Here is a 23,696-nt window from a genome sequence, read left to right on the forward strand (position 1 = left end):
CCAAAGTCATCGCCAGCCGGGTCAAGTCTGCTCTAGAGTTGTTGATTCACCCTGACCAGACCTGCACTGTACCCGGCAGGAAGATCTCTGATAGTCTCGCGCTACTCAGAGATACGATCGCCAATGTACGGGACAGGAGGGTGGACACCTGCCTCATCAGCCTGGACCAGGAGAAGGCTATTGACAGGATATCACACACCTACATGATGGAAATGCTCACCAAAATGGGGTTTGGGGAAGGATTCCTCAATTGGGTCAAACCGCTCTACACAAACATCAGTAGCGCAGTCTCAATCAATGAGTGGGAATCAGAAACTTTCCCGATTCAATCTGGAGTCAGACAGGGCTGTCCTCTCTCTCCTGTCTTGTTTGTTTGCTGTATCGAACCTTTTGCTGAGTCTATTAGGAAGGATGTGGGCATAAGAGCGGTGACAATTCAAGCTGTGGAGGCACTCAGGTCAAAGCCTCCCTGTACATGGATGACCTTGCCATCTTCTGCTCGGATCTGTTGTCCGTTCGCTGACTGCGACCAGGTCGAACAGGCCTCGGGATCCAAAGTAAACAGTGGCAAAAGCAAGGCCATGCTCTTTGGGAACTGGGCTGACCGATCCTTTATTCCCTTCACCGTCAGGTCAGACTATCTGAAGGTGTTGGGGATATGGTTCAGAAGGGCTGGGGCGTGCACCAAAACCTGGAAGGGGTGAGTAGCCATGGTACACCATAAGCGGAGCATATGGGAGCTGCAATCTCTCTCCATTGTGGATAAGAACCTGGTCATCAGGTGCGAGGCGCTCACGTTGTTGCTGTACGTAGCACAGGTCTGGCCCATACCCCACTCCTGCACCGGTGGCGGTCACCCAAGCCATTTTCTACTTTATCTGGAGATGCAAAATGGACTGGGTCCAGAGGGACACGATGTTCAAACCTCTGGATCAGGGCGGGAAAAACATGCCCAATGTCGCCCTCATTCTGATGACCACCTTTGTGTGCAGCTGCATCAAGCTGTGTGCAAAGTTCCAGTGTGCAAACACCAAGTGCTGAGGTTCGATCTGTCCCCGGTGTTGCGAAGTATGGGTCTGGTCACATTGCCGCAGAAGCTTCCATCCAGTTGCACTGTGCCATACCACCTATCCTTCGTGGAAACGTTTGTGTGGAATAACACCACCAATACCACCAATCCATCAGGCAGTGGTCTGCATGGAATGTCCTCAAGACCCTATGGGATAAGGAGATGGCAGATCCTGTCGGATGGTTCGCCGAGCAGACTGCCAATCATTTGGCAGAATGCCTCATCATCAGAATTTTCAAACAAGCACCAAGACGTAGCTTGGCTGGTGGCGAGAAGATCCTTCCTGCACGCCTGGAGTCTCACCCCCTCCGCACACTGCCCTTGAGGTGGCTGTGGTGAGGAAGAGACTGTTGCAAAGCAGGTGTGGAAAGAGATGCAGTGGTTTTTGTTGAGGTTCATCCCAAGCAGCTCTGTAACACAGGAGTCTGTGCTCTACGGTAAAGGACTGCTACCCAACCCGAACCCAACGGGACCCGACGACACGTGTCGGGTTCGGGTCGGGTCACACTTCTGGGTCTGGCATTTGGGCCTGGGTCAGGTCGGGTCGGGCCAGATCGGACATGCTCTGTCACCATCTCAGGTAAGTGACTTTAATGTTAATTTACTTTTTGGACTTTAAAGGTAGTTTTTCTAGTTATTTTAAGCATGTGCAGGTAAGGAGCAAAGTGAAAAACGTAAGATAGATTAACTGATCGTCGGGTCGGGCGCGGGAAAAAATGGAAGGACTCAGGCCGGGTTGGGCTCGGGGTCAGATGGGGTTCTGTCGGGCTTGGGTCGGGTCTCATTTGCAGAACCGAGCAGGCGTTTACTCTACGGGCTGTTCCCAGGGACACACAGCGAGATAAACATCAACTGCTGCTGGAGGACCATCAATTCGGTGAAAGACACTCTTTGGTCTGCCCAAAACTTGCTGGTCTTCCAGTGCAAAGAGTTGTCCATGACCGAGTGTTGCAGACTGGCACATTTCAAGGTCCAGAACCACCTGCTGAAGGATGCTCTAAAGCTTGGAGCAGCCACCGCAAAGGCTCAATGGGGAAAGACCACTGTGTAAGGTCCGCCATAGTGAACTGAGGGACTGGACCCATGGAAAGCCCCTCAGGCTGTATATACCAAATATGGGTTTTGTTGTAAAATGTACATGGCATGTAAAATGGTTTGGAAGTGTTGTGAGGCAACTCATTCCTATATTCAAAAAAAATGATTTCCTCTGCACTTTTTGGAATGTCAACTTGGCGCTGTTTTGAACTGTTTTGTAATGTATATTTTTAACAGATTTTTATGAATAAAGTATATTTCGGGGGGAAAAAAAGGAAGTGGAGACTGTCAGGTGGGACCAGATACAAATTTCTCCCACTGTTCATTGCTGTTAAGACAAAAAAGTTTTAATATGAGCTGTTTGTTTCACACTTCTACTATTCATACCCTGGTGTGCTATCATCCATATATTGTTTGGTACCATTCATATATGATAGGTAACAAGACAGTCAGATGGTTAATGATGGTTGGTGTGGGGGAATATCTTAAGAATGAAGAGAAAAAGTACACTTTAATAAAAACTGCAATCTATCCATTCTATGTAAGTACTGTTCAACAACTAACCAATTTTATTTCTTTCGTGGTAAACTGCAAATGCATTTTATTTCTTTTCCTTATAGGACCAGTTTTTGGACAATTACATGATTTACCTAAAGGAGCTTCCTGAGTGCATTTCTACGCTCAACATCTGCAGTGTGGATTCTCTCAAACTTACAAGGCAACATGAGGTCACAATCATTTTACAACATTTTTGAAGATAAGATCTCATCTAATATATAGTACAAGTGATAATCCACACAAATAATTTTGTAAAAATACTTCCAATTTCAACAGTAGTTCCTAACACATAACAGGGCTGGACAGTTTATGAAAATATTGTGTTCCATTGTGTGGCAGTCACTGAAATATTGATATTTTAAAAGACCTCTTATTCAGAATTTTGAGTTCATTTCAAAGGAAAGGATCAATTTTTTATTTTTGAAGACATTATTTTATCAGATTTCAAATAATTTGTAGTGCAGGTGATTCTATTTTTATGCCTTTATGTCTTCCCTTGATGGCTGTTTGGACAGTATTTTCTGGTGTAGAACTGAGCAATACTGACCAGGAAGGTACTAGGTTTGGTCTCTGTTGAGTTACTTGATTTTGCTTGGGACATCATCACAATTAATATAGCAATTAGCCTTTGTCCCCTGAGGCTAGCTTGGGGATCGGAGGAAATGAATAGGATCTCCCACTCCTGATCAATGTCTACTGATTGCTCTGTGTAGACATCAGGTGAGGAAAAGATTAGACTTGGCTGTGATGCCTCTCAGGTTGAACGGCCCGCTGACAAGTTACTGTCTGCACTTATACATGAGGAGTGGTCAGTTGGGAGACGCACTGGAAGTGTGTCAAGGGCTTTAAAATCATTCCCCAGCAAAACAGAATACCTTCACGAAAGGAACGGAAACAAAATAGGCAGGGAGGAGGTGGTTATTGTAAAAAAAAAATTGATCTTTTTCACAAATGTTAATCGTATGCAGTTTTGGGTTTTAAAATGTAACATTTTTTTAAAGTTGCATCTTCAAAAAGAAAGTATGTTTCATTGTGGTGAGCAATTGTCTAATTCTCTTTTCTTTTTACTTCCTTTTTCATTCTTTTTATCTTGTACTGAGCCCCAGAGAGGTTGTGACTGTTATTTGTTTCAGTTTCACAATCGTTGTATCTTTCCACAGGAAAACGCTTCTGAGGTCACGCCTGATCTGCTGGCACTGCTTTTTCAACCTATTCATCATATTCCAGAATACATTCTGCTTTTGCAGGCAAGATCACTTATTGTTCTCACAACTAGGGTTGCTAACCTTCCAGAATTGTCCTGGGGTCTCTGGATAACCCAGGAGAAAAATCATTGGGCAATAAAGTTTTTTAAAAATTCTCTTTGAACATTAATTAATTATTCGTTAGTTATAAAAAATATTGAAGATTGGAAAAATGGCTGTTTGACTGGCAGTCAAGAGGCATTGAAGAATCTTCTCACTGTCCAATCGGTGTGGGAAGACATCGCATTGTATGGATGGATATACCAAATGACCAATGGCAGGAGGATTGTGGGGGGGGGTGGTGTGGGGTGTGCGGGTGTTGAGGCTGTTGGCAGCAGGAGGTCCTGTGTTGAAAACTCTAGGAGTACAACCAACCAGCGTTGACAACCCTACTCACAACTGTTACAGACACTAATTAACACACTGTCTGCTCAAATGATTATTTTTGCCAGCGCATCACTTGTCTAATTATTTGGGAGTCAGTATCACTGAGCCAGTTATAAACACAGGGACTGGACAAAGTCGAGAATGATGTCATTTTTAAGAGCAAGAGTTTTTGGATCCTTAGAGTGGCTCCTTTTTGCATCTTTATTTCAGTTCAACAAAAAAAAACTGGGTGAGAAATTGGGTTCGTTTATGCCCATTTTTATGCACAAGTGCCCTGAGCACTCCAAAATGGCATCTGTGATGCACATGCACACTTTTGGGGTGAATCGCTCTGGATGCCATATTGGTGAGGATGTTAGTGCACGAGCAGTAAGCGCTCCCAGAAGTATGCAGAGCAGGCAGATCATAATGTCAATCAACGTGCAACGCTGATTTGATGCTGGTGGTGCCATTTTGGAGCTCAATGCTCCATTTAACGGCTTCTCCTAACCTCACACAAATGAACACATATTCAGCATAAAAAAGCACCTCTGCTTTTTAAAAGGATCATCAACTACTTACAGGTTAGTTGCTGTTTGATTTCTTCTGTCATGCTTCAATTCTACAAGTGTTTTGTGCTTTGTATAGTTGTTTAAAGTCGCAAAAGTCTACAGGGAGTGGTGTGGCAGGCAGTGAAGAAGATTTTGCTGACTTCAAGGTTTCTGCACAAACCAGCTGCTCCCAGGCATGGGTGCACTAGTAGACGTTCCTCTTGGAATACAGCATTACTTTGAGGATGAACAGAGGGCACAACAAGCAGGACTAGCTGCTGGAAGGAGGAAGAGGAAGGGAAAAAAGTCTCTCAGCAGCAGGCCATATCCGCCCAGGGTGTTCAAGGAGCAATTCTCCAACCTGAAACTCAACAAGGAACAATATAGGAGACATCTGTGCTTCAGTAAGAACATCACTGAAATCTATCACTTGCAGCAGCCACAACTGAAATCTCAGAGTGTGACAAGGACTGCACTGCCAATGGCTGTGAAAGTGACCATGATGATAAACTTTTATGCACCTTGCTCCTTCCATGCTGGAGTTGGGGATATTTGAAACAACTTTTAGTTTTCTATCCACAGTTGCATAAGGGAGGTTACTGAGACTCTCTGCTCAATAAAAGCTAACTACATTTCATTCACTCTTGCTATAAAGCAGCTTGTGGAGCAAGCACACAGCTTTGCTAGAACTCCAGGCTTCCCCATGGTATAGGATGCCATAGACTGCATGTACATCACATTGCAGGTGCCAGAAGTCAACTCTGCCCTATTCCAGAACCGAAAGGGATTCCATTCCTTCAGCGTCCAACTGATGTGTGACCATATGCTGCGAACCATCCTGGTATCCTCACAGTAGTCATGATACCGTCATTCTGCGCCAGTCTGCTGTGCCAGCTGCATTTGAGCCACCATAGCAAACCAATGGGTGGCTGCTGGATGATAAGAGCTGTCAAATGACTACATGGCTGATGACTCCAGTGTGTAAGCCGTGCACACGTGAGTAGAACGCATTAACTGAAAGCCACGCTGCCCAATGAAACAAGATACAGCAGACAATTATTGTGCTGAAGCAACACTTCCGGTACAGTGCAAAAGATAAAGCTGAAGCATTTGCAGCTATCTTTAGCCAGAAGTGCCGAGTTTATGATCCATCTCGGCCTCCTCCTGAAGTCCCCAACATCACAGATGCCAGACTTCAGCCAATTCAATTCACTCGGCGTGATATTAAGCAACAGCCTGACACAGTCATACTCACGGAATCATACCTTGCAGACACCACCATCACTGGGTATGTCCTGTCCCACCGGCAAGTCAGACCCATCAGAGGTGGCGGCACAGTGGTATACAGTCAGGAGGGAGTTGCCCTGGGAGTCTTCAACATCGACTCTGGTCAAACATGGGCAAGGAAACCTCCAGTTGATTAGCATCTACTGCCGTGCCCCACCCCTCCCCTTGACTGATGAATCAGTGCTTCTCCATGTTGAACACCAATTGGAAGAAGCACTGAGGGTAGCAAGGGCACAAAATGTAGTCTGGGTGGGGAACTTCAATGTCCATCACCAAGCGTGGCTCAGTAACACCACTACTGATCGAACTGGCCGAGTCCTAAAGGGCATATCTGCTAGACTGGGTATGCGGCAGGTGTTGAAGGAATCAACAAGAGGGAAAACCTACTTGACCTTGTCCTCACCAATCTAACTGTTGCAGATGCATCTGTCCATGACAGTACTGGTAGGAGTGACCACCACACAGTCCTTGAGGATACCCTCCATTGTGTAGTGTGGCACTGCCACCATGTTAAATGGGATAGATTTCAAACAGATCTAGCAATGCAAAACTGGACATCCATGAGGCTCTGTGGGCCATCAGCAGCAGCAGAATTGTATTCAACCACAATCTGTAACCTCATGGCCCGGCATATTCCCCACTCTACCATTACCATCAAGACAGGGGACCAACCCTGGTTCAATGAAGAGTGCAGGAGTGCATGCCAGGAGCAGCACCAGGCATACCTCAAAATGAGGTGTCAGCCTGGTGAAGCTACAACCCAAGACTACTTGCATGTCAAACAGCGGAAACAGCATGTGATAGCGCTAAGCTATCCCACAACCAACGGATCCGATCTAAGCTCTGCAGTCCTGCCACATTCAGTCAAGAATGGTGGTGGACAATTAAACAACTTACAGGAGGAGGTGGCTCCACAAATATCCCCATCCTCAATGATGGGGGAGCCCAGCACATCAGTGCAAAAGACAAGGCTGAAGCACTTGGCACTTGTGGCTGAAGATGGATGCAAGTGGATGATCCGTCCATGCCTCTTCCTGACGTCCCCAGCATCACAGATGCCAGTCTCCAGCCAATCTGATTCACTCCATGTGATATCAAAGGAACGGCTGAAGGCACTGGTTACTGCAAAGGCTATGGGCCCTGACAATATTCTGGCAATAGTACTGAAGACCTGTGCTCCAGAACTAGCCGCGCGCCTAGCCAAGATATTTCAGTACAGCTACAACACTGGCATCTACCCAGCAATGTGGAAAATTGCCTAAGTATGTCCTGTAGATAAAAAGGAGGACAAATCCAACCCGGCCAATTACCGCTCCATCAGTCTACTCTCAATCATCAGCAAAGTGATGGAAGGGGTCGTCAACAGTGCTATCAAGTGGCACTTGCTCAGCAATAACTTGCTCACTGACGCTCAATTTGGGTTCCACCCAGGCCACTCAACTCCTGACCTCAATACAGCCTTGGTCCAAACATGGACAAAAAGAGCTGAACTCAAAAGGTGAGGTGAGAGTGACTGCCCTTGACATCAAGGCAGCATTTGACCGAGTATGGTATCAAGGAGCCCTAGCAAAACTGGACTCAATGGGAATCAGGGGGAAAACCCTCCGTTGGTTGGAGTCATACCTAGCGCAAAGGAAGATAGTCGTGGTTGTTGGAGGTCAGTCATCTCAGTCCAAGGACATCAGTGCAGGAGTTCCTCAGGGTTGTGTCCTAGGCCCAACCATCTTCAGTTGCTTCATCAATGACCTTCCCTTCATCAAAAAGTCAGAAGTGGGGATGTTCGCTGATGATTGCACAATGTTCAGCACCATTCGCAACTCCTCAGATACTGAAGCAGCCCATGTCCAGATGCAGCAAGACCTGTACAACATCCAGGCTTGGGCTGATAAGTGGCAAATAACATTCTTTTATTAAATTTGTTCTTGGGATGTGGGCATCGCTGGCTAGGCAGCATTTATTGCCCATCCCTAACTGCCCTTGAACTGAGTAGTTTGTTAGACCATTTCAGTGGGCATTTAGGAGTCAACCACATTGCTGTGGGTCTGGAGTCACATGTAGGCCAGACCAGGTAAGGACAGCAGATTTCCTTCCCTAAAGAACAATAGTGAACCAGATGGGTTTTTACAACAATGGTTTCATGGTCACCTTTTGACTAGCTTATAAAAAAAAAAATCCAGATTTATTAATTGAATTCAAATTTCACCATCTGCCATGGTGGGATTTGAACCCATGTCCCAGAGCAATAGCCTGGGCCTCCATATTACTAGTCCAGTGATGTTACCGCTAAGCCTCACAAGTGCCAGGCAATGACCATCTCAAACAAAAGAGAATCTAACCATCTCCCCTTGATGTTCTAAGGCATTACCATCGCTGAATCCCCCACTATCAACATTCTGGAGGGGGGTGGGGCGGGGGGGTTACCATTGACCAGAAACTGAACTGAACCAAGCTGCTCTCCTTGGGTGTAGGTACACCAACAGTGCTGTTAGAAAGGGATTTCCATTATCATCCATTCGGCACTTCTAGCAGAAGATGGTTGCAAATGCTTCAGCCTTGTCTTTTGCACTGATGTGCTGTGCTCTGTCATCATTGAGGATGGGGGTGTTTCTGGTGTCCCCTCCTCTGGTTAGTTGTTTACTTGTTAACCACCATTCACGACTGGACTTTGCAAGACTGCAGAACTTTCATCTGATCCGTTCTTTGCAGGATTACTTAGCTGTCTACAGCATGCTTCTTCTGCTGTCTAGCATGCATTTAGTCCTGTGTTGTAGCTTCACCAAGATGGCATCTCATTTTTAGGTATGCCTAGTGCTGTTCCTGGCATGCTGTCCAAGGCTGATCCCCTGGCTTGATGGTAATGGCAAAGTGAGGGATATGCCGGGCCATTAGGTCACAGATTGCAGTTGAATACAACTCTGCTGCTGCTGATGGCCCACAGCGCTTCATTGATGCCCAGTTTGGAGCTGCTAGATCTGTTCTGAAAATAAACATTCCAAATCAAATTTATAAATGAAATCAGATCATCTTGTATACAAAAATCAATAATTATTTTTGTGTATTCCCTTCATGCCTGGCTTACATGTGCCTTGGCCTGTTTGAGTACTCCAACGCAGTGCTAACACAATGGCTGCAGCATTGTTGGTGGATGAGACAGCAGATGGCTTTGGAGCACAACTTCAAGCAATTCTGGGCCTAGAAAGCATGGCTGCGGACTGCACCATCACAGTATTGGCAGAAGCAGCCTGTGTTGGCTGCCTGGCAGGCAACAAGGGCACTGGTAGAGTGCCAGGGGTGGAAACATGAATGCTGTCATCCTGAGAGTGTGCAGCAGGTATGTGCTCCATGGAGCTAGTACCCAGCCCCCGCAGCAGCGTCTCAGCAATTCTTAGAAATCTGGTGGAGGACAGGTTGCTGGACTGCTGTGACACCCTGCAAGCCCCTTTGCACAGTGTAATCCAGAACCATGCTAGCAGCAGTCTGAATTAGTATAGCAGGAAGCTGACCTTGCATGACAGCAGTCTTAGATTCCACTGCAGCACTCAGACATTGGGTATCTGCTGCTTGTGTTGCAATGGAAGCTGCGACATTGGTCATCAGACGTAGCATCATGGTTGGGTCCAGAAGTGCGTGAACGGATTTGGCCACCACTTCCATGCTGGAATGGACGAGCTCCAAGATCTGCCTAAAGTCCTGTGCCAAGTTGGTGCTGGATTCCTCCACTGACATTGACTGCAGGCTTTCTTGCAGACCTGTCAATGCACCTATCAACTTTCTTCTGTTGTCTTACCCATTGAAGTTCTCATCTGAGTCTTCTGCAGCAGAACCTGTGTGCGACCTCGCCCTCCAGCAGCTGACACCTGTGCTATCCTTTCCCCCTGTGCTGACTGCAAGCCACTTATGCCTGGTGTCTCACCATGTGCAGATCACGCTTCCATATTCTCTAAAGTATGCACAGTTTCCTTATCTGAACTGGTGGCTGAAAGTGTGAAATTGAGTGATGGTGCGTCTCCATCATTACTATCTTCTTGCTGTTCCTTCACTGCTTGGCCAGGTTGCACTTCTTGGCTATCTGAAAAGAGAAAGGCACAAGGGGAAGGTTGTAATATGAGAAGTGGGGCCAGAGGAAGTAAGCGATGCATGCTTATGCCATCTTTAGCTTGTAAATCAGAAGACAGTATGGGAGGACAGGGAGGTGGGATGTGAGGAGGAGAATTAAGTAGGAGAATACCATCATCTTTGATGGTTTCAACCCCGATGCTGGCCACCCCTCATCAATGGGCATCCCAATAATGGCCAGAACTGTCTCCTCCATGGGGGTCAGGATATGAAGGCTCGACTGTCCCCTTCCAGTTAACTCCTGCTGCTTCCAGTTGCGTGACACCTTGTCCTATGAGAGGGAAATCTGTCAGTGAGTGTCATGTAACCTATTTGGGTGATATGGCTGTCATAGTTGAAATGTGTGCAAGATGTGAGATGTGAGTGAGAAGTTTGCAGCAGTGCTGAGTGTGAGAGGGTGAGGTATGAGTCCTGATTGAGAGAGTTTGTTGGTTGGTAGGTGAATGATGGGGGTGTGGTGATTTGAGCAGTGTCAGAGGCTAGTGGTGCAGTTGGTAAGATATGGCATTTGAAGATGCATTCACTGACCTCGACCGCTCATGCGAGGTTATTGAACCTCTTACATCACTGCACCCAGGTCCTCGGGGCTTGACTCTTGACATTGACCTTCATGGCTATCTGCTCCCACTGCCTTTTCACCATGTATCTGGAGGGTCTCCTGGTCCCCTGTAGATACGGGACATCTCTCCTCCTTTCTACTTCCTCCACAAAGACCTCCAGTGCAGCATCCGAAAAGCTTGGAGCACACTCTCTCTCACGTTGTGCCATTCTTCTATGTTTCCTAGGTCAGAGTCACTTCCTGATCGACTGCCAACACCTGCCGCAGACAAATACACCTCCCCTTTAACCATTGCAGACTAGCTGTAAGTGGTTCTAGCCACTCACAATATTGGCCCCCTGCTGACGCATCTAGCCAATCAATAGCTCAGTTAGCGTTGACTGGATGCTGAAATTATTGAAATGAACAGGCAGCACAAAGTTGGCGGGTTGCCTGCATCGCCTGTTTTCCAGTGCTATTGTATTTAGCTCTGATTATCAATGGACTTCAATATTTCTATTTATTTTTCCCTCCTTGAAAGAAATCTAAAAATAACAAACATCCACTTACAAAAACAAATGGCTACTAACGAAAGTCTGATATTAATATGACAATTGCTTCATTTGTTCATTATTTATCAGTGCAGTTACTTTATGAGGCGTTAGGTCAGGCTCATTAAAAATCATCAGAAAAGTTTGATTTGGTTGAGAGTATTGATTTCTGGTCTGAGAAATCAAAATCCAATTCTGCTGGCAACTGGTGTTTAAAATGAATTTCCCCCATTTATTAATGTACATTCCCCACCACTTACTCCATTGCCCCTTGTATCAGCAAAATGTACTAACCAATTCCCATCACTGTTGGCATCAAAGACATCGCTTAAATTGAATTAATTGTGCTGGTTACTTCGTGTAGTTCAGCACTTAGTGAATTTTTAAATGCTGGTTTTATCTTATGGCTGTATCCAAGCAAAATCTCATATCTGTTTGCAACATAATCAGGCACAAGTTAGAGCCACAGAGACATAAACAGAACTAAGACATGATTAGCAGAAGTTGACCTGATTTCACATTAAATCGATCAGCTGACTGAAGCTGCCTGAAGTCTCCCCATTGCCACCCATTGTTGTTATCATGTGCGAACAGCTGATGGAGACTTTGGACAGCTTCAATCAGCTGTTCACACTGTTAACAACTGCCGGAGACAGTTGGAAAGTGCAGCCTCGCTGCCGTCAGTCATCCCCCGTGGCCTCTAGAACCCCTGAATGCCTCACATCTGTAAAGAGCCTTCTTTTTTTTAATTTCCAAAATATACTTTATTCATAAAAATCTGTAAAAAAAAATTACAAAACAGTTCCAAACAGCACCAAGTCAAAAAATACAAAGAGTGCGAAGGAGATCAGTTTCCTTCAATACAGGAGTGAGTTGCCTCACAACCCTTCCATTTCATTTTTCATGCCATATACATTTTACAGCAAACAAAAATTTTCCAGATACAGTTCGAGGGGCTTTCCATGGATCCAGCCCCTCAATTCAATTTGGTGGGGAGACCAAGGGCGGCACAGTGGCACAGTGGTTAGCACTGCAGCCTCACAGCTGCAGGGACCCAGGTTCGATTCTGGGTACTGCCTGTGTGGAGTTTGCAAGTTCTCCCTGTGTCTGCGTGGGTTTTCTCCGGGTGCTCCGGTTTCCTCCCACAAGCCAAAAGACTTGCAGGTTGGTAGGTAAATTGGCCATTATAAATTGTCACTAGTATAGGTAGGTGGTAGGGAAATATAGGGACAGGTGGGGATGTTTGGTAGGAATATGGGATTAGTGTAGGATTAGTATAAATGGGTGGTTGATGGTCGGCACAGACTCGGTGGGCCGAAGGGCCTGTTTCAGTGCTGTATCTCTAATCTAATCTAAACCTTACACAGTGGTCTTTCCCCATTGAGCCTTTACTGCGGCTGCCCCAAGCTTTAGCGCGTCCTTCAGCATGTAGTCCTGGACCTTGGAATGTGCCAGTCTGCAACATTCGATCATGGACAACTCTTTGCGCTGGAAGACCAGCAAGTTTCGGACGCCTTCTTTTGATTGCACTGGCCACTGCGCACATCGAGTGAATCACATTAACACCGGTGCACCCATTATGGGGACTATTTCTCACATTACAATCATGACTGCACTTCAAAAACAATTTAATTGGCAATAAAGCACTTTGTGATGTCTTGAGTTTGTGAAAGGCACTATATAAATACAAGTTTTTAGTTTCTTCTTCTCGTTCTCCCTGCAGCATTCCCAGAAAGCAGGCAGGCAGGCTCCCAGAGTTCTGTTAATTCTATGCTTCAGTTAGGTACCAAGCAGTACACAAGAGCAGCCTGCGATCATACCCCCTCACCACGGGGATGTGCCTGGCCTACGCTCATCCTTCTTTTCATCAACAGTAAAGCGAAGATCTTATTGGAACTATGCAACTGGGTTGGCACTATATAACCTACTTGTGTACAGCACTATAAATAATATCAGCAAAATTTTTTTCGAAGTGTTGGTGACATCGTAAACACATCAGTAAGATTTTTTCTGTTGCTATTTTCTAACTAAACTGTTACAAGTGTTTGAAAAGAACAAGTTTACAATTTAGGGTGGAGGGAATCTTCCCACTTTTGTTTACAATGCTGCTAATGAGAGACAAACTTCTTTTGTATTTAGCAATCTTTATAGAGATTGTGAAGTTTCGAGTTGTTTCACTTGTAATTATTTTGTTTGCATTATAGAATATACTAAAACACACAGAACCAAACCATCCTGATTATTACCTGCTGCCATTATGCACCCGGCACTTCCAAACCTTTATTTCTCGATTCAGTCATCTACTCCGGTATAATGAAGAATTGCTAAAACAGAACAGAAAAGGCTTAAAAAGGTATGTATCCCAGCCTTGACTGAAATTCAAACTGAACTTAACCCTCGTATAGACATAGGAATTGCTCGATGACAAAAAACCAAAGTCCATCTTGCTCATCTTCTACCATCTTGGTAGTCACATAGTTACAATGATAATGGAGTTGTTGACTAATCATACCGATCGATCTCCATCAATTGTCTTCAACAGACCCAGACATGACATAAGGAAAACTCCAGTGGTAGAAAGCTTTGCAAACCATGAGTTCAAAGTCAGGTGTTCCTCCCAAGCATGCTACACTTACCATATGCTACCTCTCAAATTACTCATATAATGTATCCTAAAATGTTATTTATTGAAATTAAAAAATCTCATTTGAATGAATCAATACTAACTGATTCTTCTGTCTCCCTGAGGGAATCTGTTCCATAGGTTGTTAGATAAAGTACTACATGGGAAGATTGGGTTGGGGAAACAGGAAAATTGTCAGACTTGTGCAATCTTTCCAGAATCCCCCCGATTTCCTCATCTGGAACAGGGTCAGGCTACAAGAAAGAACATGAAGTTGTAATCTATTAAACTATTGCTCTGCAGTTTCATGGGCAAGCAGTAATGTTACTCCCATTGTCTTTTGTAAACAAAAAAATTATTTGCTGTTGATAGTCACAGAAATGGCAATCATTCTGGATCATTGCACTCTTTCACAGTGCTTACAAACTACTATGGTTCTTGGAGTTTAACCCTAGGGGTATTTAAAGAGCTGGCCAGTTACCTGTATGCAGAAAGTTCTGATAATCCTTGGCTGCATTGCTCATAGAGTGAGTCATACAACCATATGAAACTGACAGGCAGAAAAAGACCAGCTGGTCCATCAAGTTAGCCCCACATTCATGGTGGCTGGAGCATCATGTCAAGACACTTGCCACTTTCCCCCACCACCCTCCCCAAACCCCCACCACTGCCATATAATCTCCCGGGAGTGGCAAAGTAACAGAAAGAACTCCAGGGCCAATAAGGGAAAATTACTCTCTGACCTCTCATGCAATTAAAGCCAGTCCAGGAGGTTATCTCTTCAAGGGGCAACAGTTCTACGACTCAAACCATTTGCCCTTCATATGGATTAGGAGTCCAATTTGAGCACTTTTCTATTAATGTCTTCAGTTGTCACTAACTATTTATGTTTCTTGTTATATTTATCAGCATTTCTGAAAATTTATGATGTTCTGGGGAGTGTAGTTGTTAGACGAGTTCCTGGTTCAGCCATTCTAAGAACAGTGGGACATCTACCATATTGGCTGATCTCCACCTACCATTACGCAGACTTCTCCTGCTCCAAATTAATTTGAAAACTGTGCACGGGAACCACTGGTGTTGCACATTGTATTCACTCCTTTGTTTTCAAAATGGGAATTGGATGTCCAGCCACCACCACTCTTTTTTTATTATATTTTGGGCTGCGAATAGTAATGCCACAAGTCCCGGACAGAATGGAGGTGATTGGGTAATTCCCCCCACATCTAGAGATTGCACTGCTGTAAGTGACTGGGATTAATTTTACGCACATAATTTGTATTATGTAACTATCATCCACTCCATTTTGCTGGGGAAGTAATTCCGTTTTTATTGGAGCTCCTGCTGTAGTTTTAATCATGAGTTCTGTTTGCTATAGTTTGTAGAGATTCTGTTTAAATAAATTCTGCTGAGTAAATAGACTCTTTGCTGTAAATCCCACCCCACCTCCAAGTCATTGGCTGACACAGTGGTGTCAATACTCACTTATCGTTTTATATCTGGCATTAGAAACAGCACAATGGCATGAGTAACTGCTTACTGCTTCCCACCAGAAAAAAAAACACACAAATATAATACGAAGAATCGGTAGTCAGACCAGAGAAAAGGAGCAAAAACATATTACTGGATTACAGCAGGAGCATCTCGCCCTCTCTGAAGTCCTTTGCAAAAAAAAAATTAGACTTTTCTCTATTTCTTTCTACATCACAACAATGAGTAGATTTTAAAAGTATTTCATTGGTTGCAAAGCACTTAGAAACTTCCTGAGGTTGTGAAAGGCGTTATATAAATGCAAGTCTTTGTCTTTTTTTTCCTCCAACTTTGTGATGGATAAGCAGCTCAACAATACCTTCTAACATGGTTAACCTTCCTACAAGTAAATAAGATACAGTAGAGATAATTTAACATATTAATAGTACAACATTTACAATTAAGGCAGTTCAGAAAGTTGTTTGCTGCGATTTTTTTTCCCTTTTCAAGAGATAGTTGGCATACAGTGTACATGTGCTCACTCCATAATTATCTTCAGTACAGTCTTCACTGCCTTGACATGCATTTTCTTCATTTGACTCAATAATTAAAATTGAATCGGTAATACAAAGAGACTGTTTCATTGGTGACAATAAGTCACTTCATGATGGAAAACTTCACAACTCACGAGTTCCACAGTCACGAGCAAAGATATCAAATGACTTTTAGTGCACTGTGGGGAAAAACCTCTGACGATTATTATGATTTTTAAATAATCTGAGGCCAACCAGCAGAGGTCCAAGAAACCAGTTAGTATCTTCCCTCAAAAATCATCTACACTCATACTTTTGAGGGAGGAGGGAGTTGACAGAAGAGGAGAGTGTCATTTGTGGGCAGGTATGACCCTTGACCCCCATCAGAAAGATAAATCTATGAGGGTTTTGACAGTCTTTAATTTGAATGAAGAAACACCTAGGAATAGTGAAATCTTCTGGTTATTACGATACAGGTAAAATTTAGCTGTTGCTAATTGACTCCAGAATGCTTTACGAAATATCCAGAAAGAACTCAAATTCATTGTAATATTTGTCTTGGTTATTTGGTGTGAATTATCAGATGGCCCTGAAATTAAATAATCTTCTGTCAGAAAAATACCTGGATTTTCTTCTCGTAACAAAATTTTTACCCTTATTTTTCTTTGCAGTGGTTCACTAGACCTTTTAAAAAAATTCAATAAGTCGTGAATTTTAGGCACATTACTACCCCTCTCAATTTTTCTGCTTAAAATAGATATATTTTCACTCCAAAAATACTTTGAATTGTGAACTAGGATAAATACTGCAGATGCTGGAAATAGAGTCATAGAGCCATACAGCACAGAAACAGGCCCTTCGGCCCATCATGTCCGTGTCAGCCATCAAGCACCTATCTATTTTCCAGCACTTGGCCCGTAGTGCTCATCTAAATACTTCTTAAATGTTGTGAGTGTTCCTGCCTCTACCACCCCTTCAGGCAGTGTGTTCCAGATTCCAACCACCCTCTGGGTGAATTTTTTTTTTCAAATCCCCTATAAACCTCCTGCCCCTTACCTTAAATCTATGCCCCTAGTATTGACACCTCCGTGAAGGAAAAAAGCTTCTTCCTATCTACCCTATCAATGTCCTTCATAATTTTGTATACCTCAATCAGGTCTCCCCTCAGCCTTCTCTGCTCTAAGGAAAATAACCCCAGCCTATCCAGTCTCTCTTCATAGCTGAAATGCTCCAGCCCAGGCAACATCCTGGTGAATCTCCTCTGCACCCTCTCCAGTGCAATTACATCCTTTCGATAGTGTGGCGACCAGAACTGTACACAGTACTCCAGCTGTGGCCTAACTAGCGTTTTATACAGCTCCATCATAACCTCCCTGCTCTTATATTCTGTGCCTCGGCTAATAAAGGCAAGTATCCCATATGCCTTCCTAACTACCTTATCTACCTGTGCCTTCAGTGATCTATGGACAAGTACACCAAGGTCCCTCTGACCCTCTGTACTTCCTAGGGTCCTACTACCCATTGTATATTCCCTTGCCTTGTTAGTCCTCACAAAATGCATCACCTCACACTTCTCAGAATTAAATTCCATTTACCACTGCTCTGCCCATCTTACTAGCCCATCTATATCATCCTGAAATCTAAGGCTTTCCTCCTCACTATTTACGACACCACCAATTTTCATAGAAACAGAGAAAATAGGAGCAGGAGTAGGCCATTCAGCCCTTCGAGCCTGCTCCGCCATTCATTATGATCATGGCTGATCATGCAATTCAGTAACCTGTTCCCACTTTTGCCCCATACCCTTTGATCCCTTTAGACCCAAGAGCTATATCTAACGCCTTCTTGAAAACATACAATGTTTTGGCCTCAACTGCTTTCTGTGGTAAAGAATTCCACAGGCTCACCACTCTCTGGGTGAAAAAATTTCTCCTCATCTCAGTCCTGAAAGGTTTACCCCATATCCTTAGACTATGACCCCTGGTTCTGGACTCCCCCACCATCAGGAACATCCTTCCTGCATCTACCCTGTCAAGTCCTGTTAGAATTTAATAGGTTTCTATGAGATACCCCTTCACTCTTCTGAACTCAAGTAAACATAATCCTAACCGACTCAATCTTTCCTCATATGTCAGTCCCGCCATCCCAGGAATCAGTCTGGTAAACCTTCGCTGCTCTCCCTCTATAGCAAGAACATCCTTCCTCAGATAAGGAGGCCAAAACTGCATACAATATTCCAGGTGTGGCCTCACCAAGGCCCTGTATAATTGCAGCAAGACATCCCTGCTTCAGTACTTGAATCTTCTTGCTATGAAGGCCAACTTACCATTTGCCTTTTTTAATCGCCTGTTGCACCTGCATGCTTACCTTCAGCGACTGGTGTACGAGAACACCCAGGTCTCACTGCATATTCCCCTCTCTCAGTTTATAGCCAGATGCCTTCCTGTTTTTGCTACCAAAGTGGATAACCTCACATTTATCCACATTATACTGCATCTGCCATGCATTGGCCCACTCACTCAACTTGTCCAAATCACCCTGAAGCCTCTCTGCATCCGCCTCACAACTCACCCTCCCACCCAGTTTTGTGTCATCTGCAAATTTGGAGATATTACATTTAGTTCCCTCATCTAAATCATTTATATATATTGTGAATAGCTGGGGTCCTAGCACCGATCCCTGTGGTACCCCACTAGTCACTGCCTGCCATTCAGAAAAAGACCCATTTATCCCTACTCTTTGTTTCCTGTCTGCCAACCAATTTTCTATCCATCACAATACACTACCGCCAATCCTCTGCGCTTTAATCTTGCACGCTAATCTCTTATGTGGGACTTTGTTGAAAGCCTTCTGAAAGTCCAAATAAACCACATCTTCTGCTCCACGGGAGGTTTCTGTCCTCCCTAAGCTCACCTTAGGACACCTGCGGTGTGACAGGTGTACCGCCCCAGTCAAACTCCCCACCTGCCACTGTCCCCGGAGCTGTCCCTCATCAACTCATGTCATCTGCGAACTTACTGATCATACTTCCTATATTCACATCTAAATCATTAATGTACACTACAAACAGCAAGGGTCCCAGCACCAAGCCCTGCGGTATACCACTGGTCACAGCTTCCAATCGCAAGAACAACTGTCGGCCATCACCCTCTGCCTCCTGCCACTAAGCCAGATTTGGATCCAATTTCCAAATTGCCCAGGATCCCATGGGCTCTGTCTTAGAGAACATGTTAGAAGCTTTTATTAGTGATGTTATAGCAGGGCATTTAGAAAAATTCAAAGTAGTCAGGCAGAGTCAACATGGTTTTGTGAAAGGGAAATCATGTTTAACCAATTTATTAGAGTTCTTTGAGGGAGTTAAATGTGCTGTGGATGAAGGTGGATGTATTGTACTTAGATTTCCAGAAGGCATTTGATAAGGTGCCACATGAAAGGTTATTGCAGAAAATAAAAGCTTGTGGTGCAGGGGGTAACATATTGGCATGGATAGAAAATTGGCTAGCTAACAGGAAACAGAAAGTAGGCATAAATGGGTCATTTTCTGTTTGGCAAGATGTAATGAGTGGTGTACCACAGGGATCTGTGCTGGAGCTTCAACATTTTACAATTTCTATAAATGACTTAGATGAAGGGACTGAAAGTATGGTTGCTAAATTTGCTGATGACACAAAGATAAGTAGGGAAGTAACTTGTGAAGAGGACATAAGGAGGCTACAAAGGGATATAGATAGGTTAAGTGAATGGGCAAAGATCTGGCAAATGGAGCATAATGTGAGAAAGTGGGAAATTGTCCACTTTGGCAGGAAGAATAAAAAAGTTTATTATCTAAATGGTGAGAGATTGCAGAGCTCTGAGATGCAGAGGAATCTGGGTGTCCTAGTGCATGAATCGCAAAAGATTAGTATGCAGGTACAGCATGTAATTAGGAAAGCTAATAGAATGTTATCGTTTATCGTGAGGGGAATTGAAAAGAAATGTAGGGAGGTTATGCTTCAGCTATACAGGGCATTGGTGAGACCATATCTGGAGTACTGTGTACTGTACTGGTCTTCTTATTTAAGGAAGGATATAAATGCGTTGGAGACAGTTCAGAGAAGGTTTACTAGACTAATACCTGGAATGGGCAGGCTGTCTTAATGAGGAAAGATTGGACAGGCTAGGCTTACATCCGCTGGAATTTAGAAGAGTAAGAGGCGACATGATTGAAACATACAAGATCCTGAGGGGTCTTGACAGGGTGGATGTGGAAAGGATGTTTCCCCTTGTGGGAGAATCTAGAATTAGGGGTCACTGTTTAAAAATAAGGGATCGCTCATTTAAGACAGAGATGAGGAGAAATTTTTTTCTCTCAGAGGGTCGTAAGTCTTTGGAATTCTATTCCTCAAAAGGCAGTGGAAGCAGGGTCTTTGAATATTTTTAAGGCAGAGGTAGATAGATTCTTTATAAGCAAGGGGGTGGCAGGTTATCGGGGGTAGGTGGAAATGTGGAGTAATCAGTTCAGCCATGAACTTATTGGATGGTGGAGCAGGCTCGAAGGGCTGAGTGGCCTACTCCTGCTCCTAATTCGTATGTTCGTATGTAATGGGGGAGTGATTAAAATCGGGAATGCTCTAGAGGCCAGAATTAGATGAGCACAGATATTTTTGAGGGTTGTGAGATGGAGGAGATTACAGAGATGGGGAGCAGTGAGGCCAGGGAGGACTCGAAAACAAGGATGAGAATTTTAAAATCGAGTTGTTGCTTGACTGGGAACAAATGTAGGTCAGCAAGCACAGGGGTGACGGGTGAATGGGGCTTGGTGCAAGTAAAGGCACAGTCAGCAGAGTTTTGAATGACCTCAAGTTTATACAAGGTAATGTGAGAGGCCAACCATGAGTGCATTGGAAGGGTCAAGTCTAGAGGTAACAAAGGACTGAATGAGGGTTTTAGCAGGTGATCTGAGGCAGGAGCAGAGACAGGCAATGTTACAGAGGTGAAAATAGGTGGTCTTAGTGATGGCAAATATATATGGTTGGAAGCTTATCTCAGGTCAAATATGACACCAAGGTTGCAAACAGTCTGGTTCAGCCTCAGACAGTTGCCAAGGAGAGATGGAGTCAGTAAATAACTGCTGCGGCCACGTAGTAAGGGGTGTGGATGGTTCCCCACTGTTTAACTCCCAACTGACCACAGCAAGTGTTTTTATTACTAGTGTTTTAACTCCTTTGTGCTTTATTTGTCAAATAAACAAACAGCGACAGATTTTCTTGTAGATTTAAAACAGAAGATTAAATATTTATTGAGCAGTATTCATTCCCAAAATGGTTGCAACCGCACCCATACATGCATTCACAAACACACACACACACACACAAAGATAGATAAAGAGGAAAAAGGCTAAGTGGTTTGAAGCGAGGTAGGTTTTCAGGGTTCATGGTAACCTGTTGAATCTCCTTGGAGGTCAATTTCTCTTTTAAAGTTGCATGCCTGGGGTTTCGTAGATTTCCCTGGTAGCTGAGTCTTCAACCAAGAGATGGTGGAATCACCTTCAGTTCTCTGTTGTGCAAGTTGAAGTGTAGAACTCACAGCAGGGGACCTCCTTTGGTTTTTGATGGAATTCTCCCAGCTCTCAGTTGGACAGATGTCCTGGTTCTTTTTCTCTCTCTCCAAAGAGCTACTTTTAAGGTCAAAATGGCCTCACATCTTGCCTCTGTAGATTTCCCACCCTGTGGTGACCAACAGTGGCCCAGGATATGACTATTTCACACCTTCTTTGTTTCAGAGGCACCTATTCAATTCAAAAATGTATCTTGATGGGTTCAGGATGGGTGTATTTGAACTTGGAATGTATCCTTTTGTTCTTACCAGACAATAAGACAGTTTAAATATACAGGGCCAGGTCATTTCACCTTCGGTGGCCATTTTTTCAAGCACATTGTCCACTTTTTAAAGGAAAAGCCATTTTCTATAACTCTTCAGTTTGGGTTCTTGTATTTTCAATCGATACACTTCATGTGAGTGTAATATAGATGCCATTTGTTGCGGGAACCGAAGACCATATCTTTGCTCCTCCCAATATTTAATTGGAGGAAATTTTTGCTCATTCAATACTGCAGGTCGGACAAGCAGTCTGATAATTTAGCAACAATGGAGCAGTTGAGAAAGGTGGTGGTGAGGTGGAACTGGGAATCATCAGCGTACATGTGTAAACTGACTAGGACATTCCTACTAACGACATGCAGGTTAGGTTAACATCAGTGGTGGGTAAGGTTTTAGAAACAAAAATCAGGGGGAAAAAATCAACAGCAGTTTTTTAAAATTGTTTCATGGGGATGTGGGCGTCGCTGGCCAGGCCAGCATATATTGCCCATCCCTAATTGCCCTTGAGAAGGTGGTGGTGAGCTGCCTCCTTGAACCACTGCGGTCCATGTTTGGTAGGTACAGTCACAATACTGTTAGGAAGGGGGTTCCAGGATTTTGACCCAGCGACGGTGAAGGAACGGCGATATAGTTCCAAGTCAGGATGGTGTGTGACTTGGAGGGGAACTTGCAGGTGGTGATGTTCCCATGCATCTGCTGCCCTTGTCCTTCTAGGTGGTAGAGGTCGCGGGTTTGGAAGGTGTTGCCTGAGTAGCCTTGGTGCATTGCTGCAATGCATCTCGTAGATGGTACACACTGCTGCCACTGTGCATCGGTGGTGGAGGGAGTGAATTATTGTGGATACGGTACTAATCAAACGGGCTGCTTAGTCCTGGATGATGTTGAGCTTCTTGAGTGTTATTGGAGCTGCACTCATCCAGGCAAGTGGAGAGTATTCCATCACACTCCTGACTTGTGCCTTGTAGATGATGGACAGGCTTTGGGGACTCAGGAGGCGAGATACTCGCTGCAGGATCCCGAGCCTCTGACCTGTTCTTGTAACCATGCTATTTATGTGGCTACTCCAGTTCAGTTTCTGGTCAATGGTAACCCCCAAGATGTTGATAATGGGGATTCAGCGATCGTAATGCCGTTGAATGTCAAGGGGAGATGGTTAGATTCTGTGTTGTTGGAGATTGTCATTGCTTGGCACTTGTGTGGCGCGAATGTTCCTTGCTACTTGTCAGCCCAAGCCTGGATATTATCCAAGTCTTGCTGCATTTCTACACAGACTGCTTCAATATTTGAGGAGTCGCGAATGGTGCTGAACATTGTGAAATCATCAGCAAACAATCCCACTTCTGACCTTATGATTGAAGGAAGATCATTGATGAAGCAGCTGAAGATGGTTGGGCCTAGGACACTACTCTGAGGAACTCCTGCAGTGATGTCCTGGAGCTCAGATGATTGACCTCCAACAAGCACAACCATCCTCCTTTGTGCTAGGTATGACTCCAACCAGTGGAGAGGTTTCCCCCCGATTCCCATTGACTTCAGTTTTGCTAGGGCTCCTTGAATCCATACTCGGTCAAATGCTGCCTTGATGTCAAGGGCAGTCACTCTCACCTCACCTCTTGAGCTCAGCTCTTTTGTCCATGTTTGAACCAAGGCTGTAATGAAGGTCAGGAGTTGAGTGGCGCTGGCAGAACCCAAACTGAGCGTCACTGAGCAGGTTATTGCTAATCAAGTGCCGCTTGATAGCACTGTCAATGACACCTTCCATCATTTTGCTGATGATTGAGAGTAGACTGATGGGGCAGTAATTGGTCGGGTTGGATTTGTCCTGCTGCTTATGTACAGGACGTACCTGGGCAATTTTCCACATTGCTGGGTTGTAGCTGTACTGAAACAGCTTGG

General features: G+C 44.4%; 2 protein-coding genes across 2 annotated transcripts in view; both read left to right on the plus strand.

The window, feature by feature from the left end:
- LOC137376696 (rho guanine nucleotide exchange factor 33-like) overlaps positions 1-4,725 on the plus strand; it is a 75,169-nt gene extending 70,444 nt beyond the window's left edge. Inside the window, exons 10-12 of the mRNA XM_068045671.1 lie at positions 2,725-2,832; positions 3,823-3,909; positions 4,504-4,725. Coding sequence (XP_067901772.1) covers positions 2,725-2,832; positions 3,823-3,909; positions 4,504-4,725 — 417 coding nt within the window. The remainder of the gene's footprint in view (positions 1-2,724; positions 2,833-3,822; positions 3,910-4,503) is intronic.
- Positions 4,726-12,786: 8,061 nt separating this feature from the next.
- Positions 12,787-23,696, plus strand: part of LOC137376697 (rho guanine nucleotide exchange factor 33-like) — a 44,386-nt gene continuing 33,476 nt past the window's right edge. The window contains exons 1-3 of the mRNA XM_068045672.1: positions 12,787-12,883; positions 13,039-13,223; positions 13,520-13,668. Coding sequence (XP_067901773.1) covers positions 12,787-12,883; positions 13,039-13,223; positions 13,520-13,668 — 431 coding nt within the window. The remainder of the gene's footprint in view (positions 12,884-13,038; positions 13,224-13,519; positions 13,669-23,696) is intronic.

The sequence above is a fragment of the Heterodontus francisci genome, chromosome 13 (assembly GCF_036365525.1).
Source record: "Heterodontus francisci isolate sHetFra1 chromosome 13, sHetFra1.hap1, whole genome shotgun sequence".
Lineage (NCBI taxonomy): Eukaryota > Metazoa > Chordata > Chondrichthyes > Heterodontiformes > Heterodontidae > Heterodontus > Heterodontus francisci.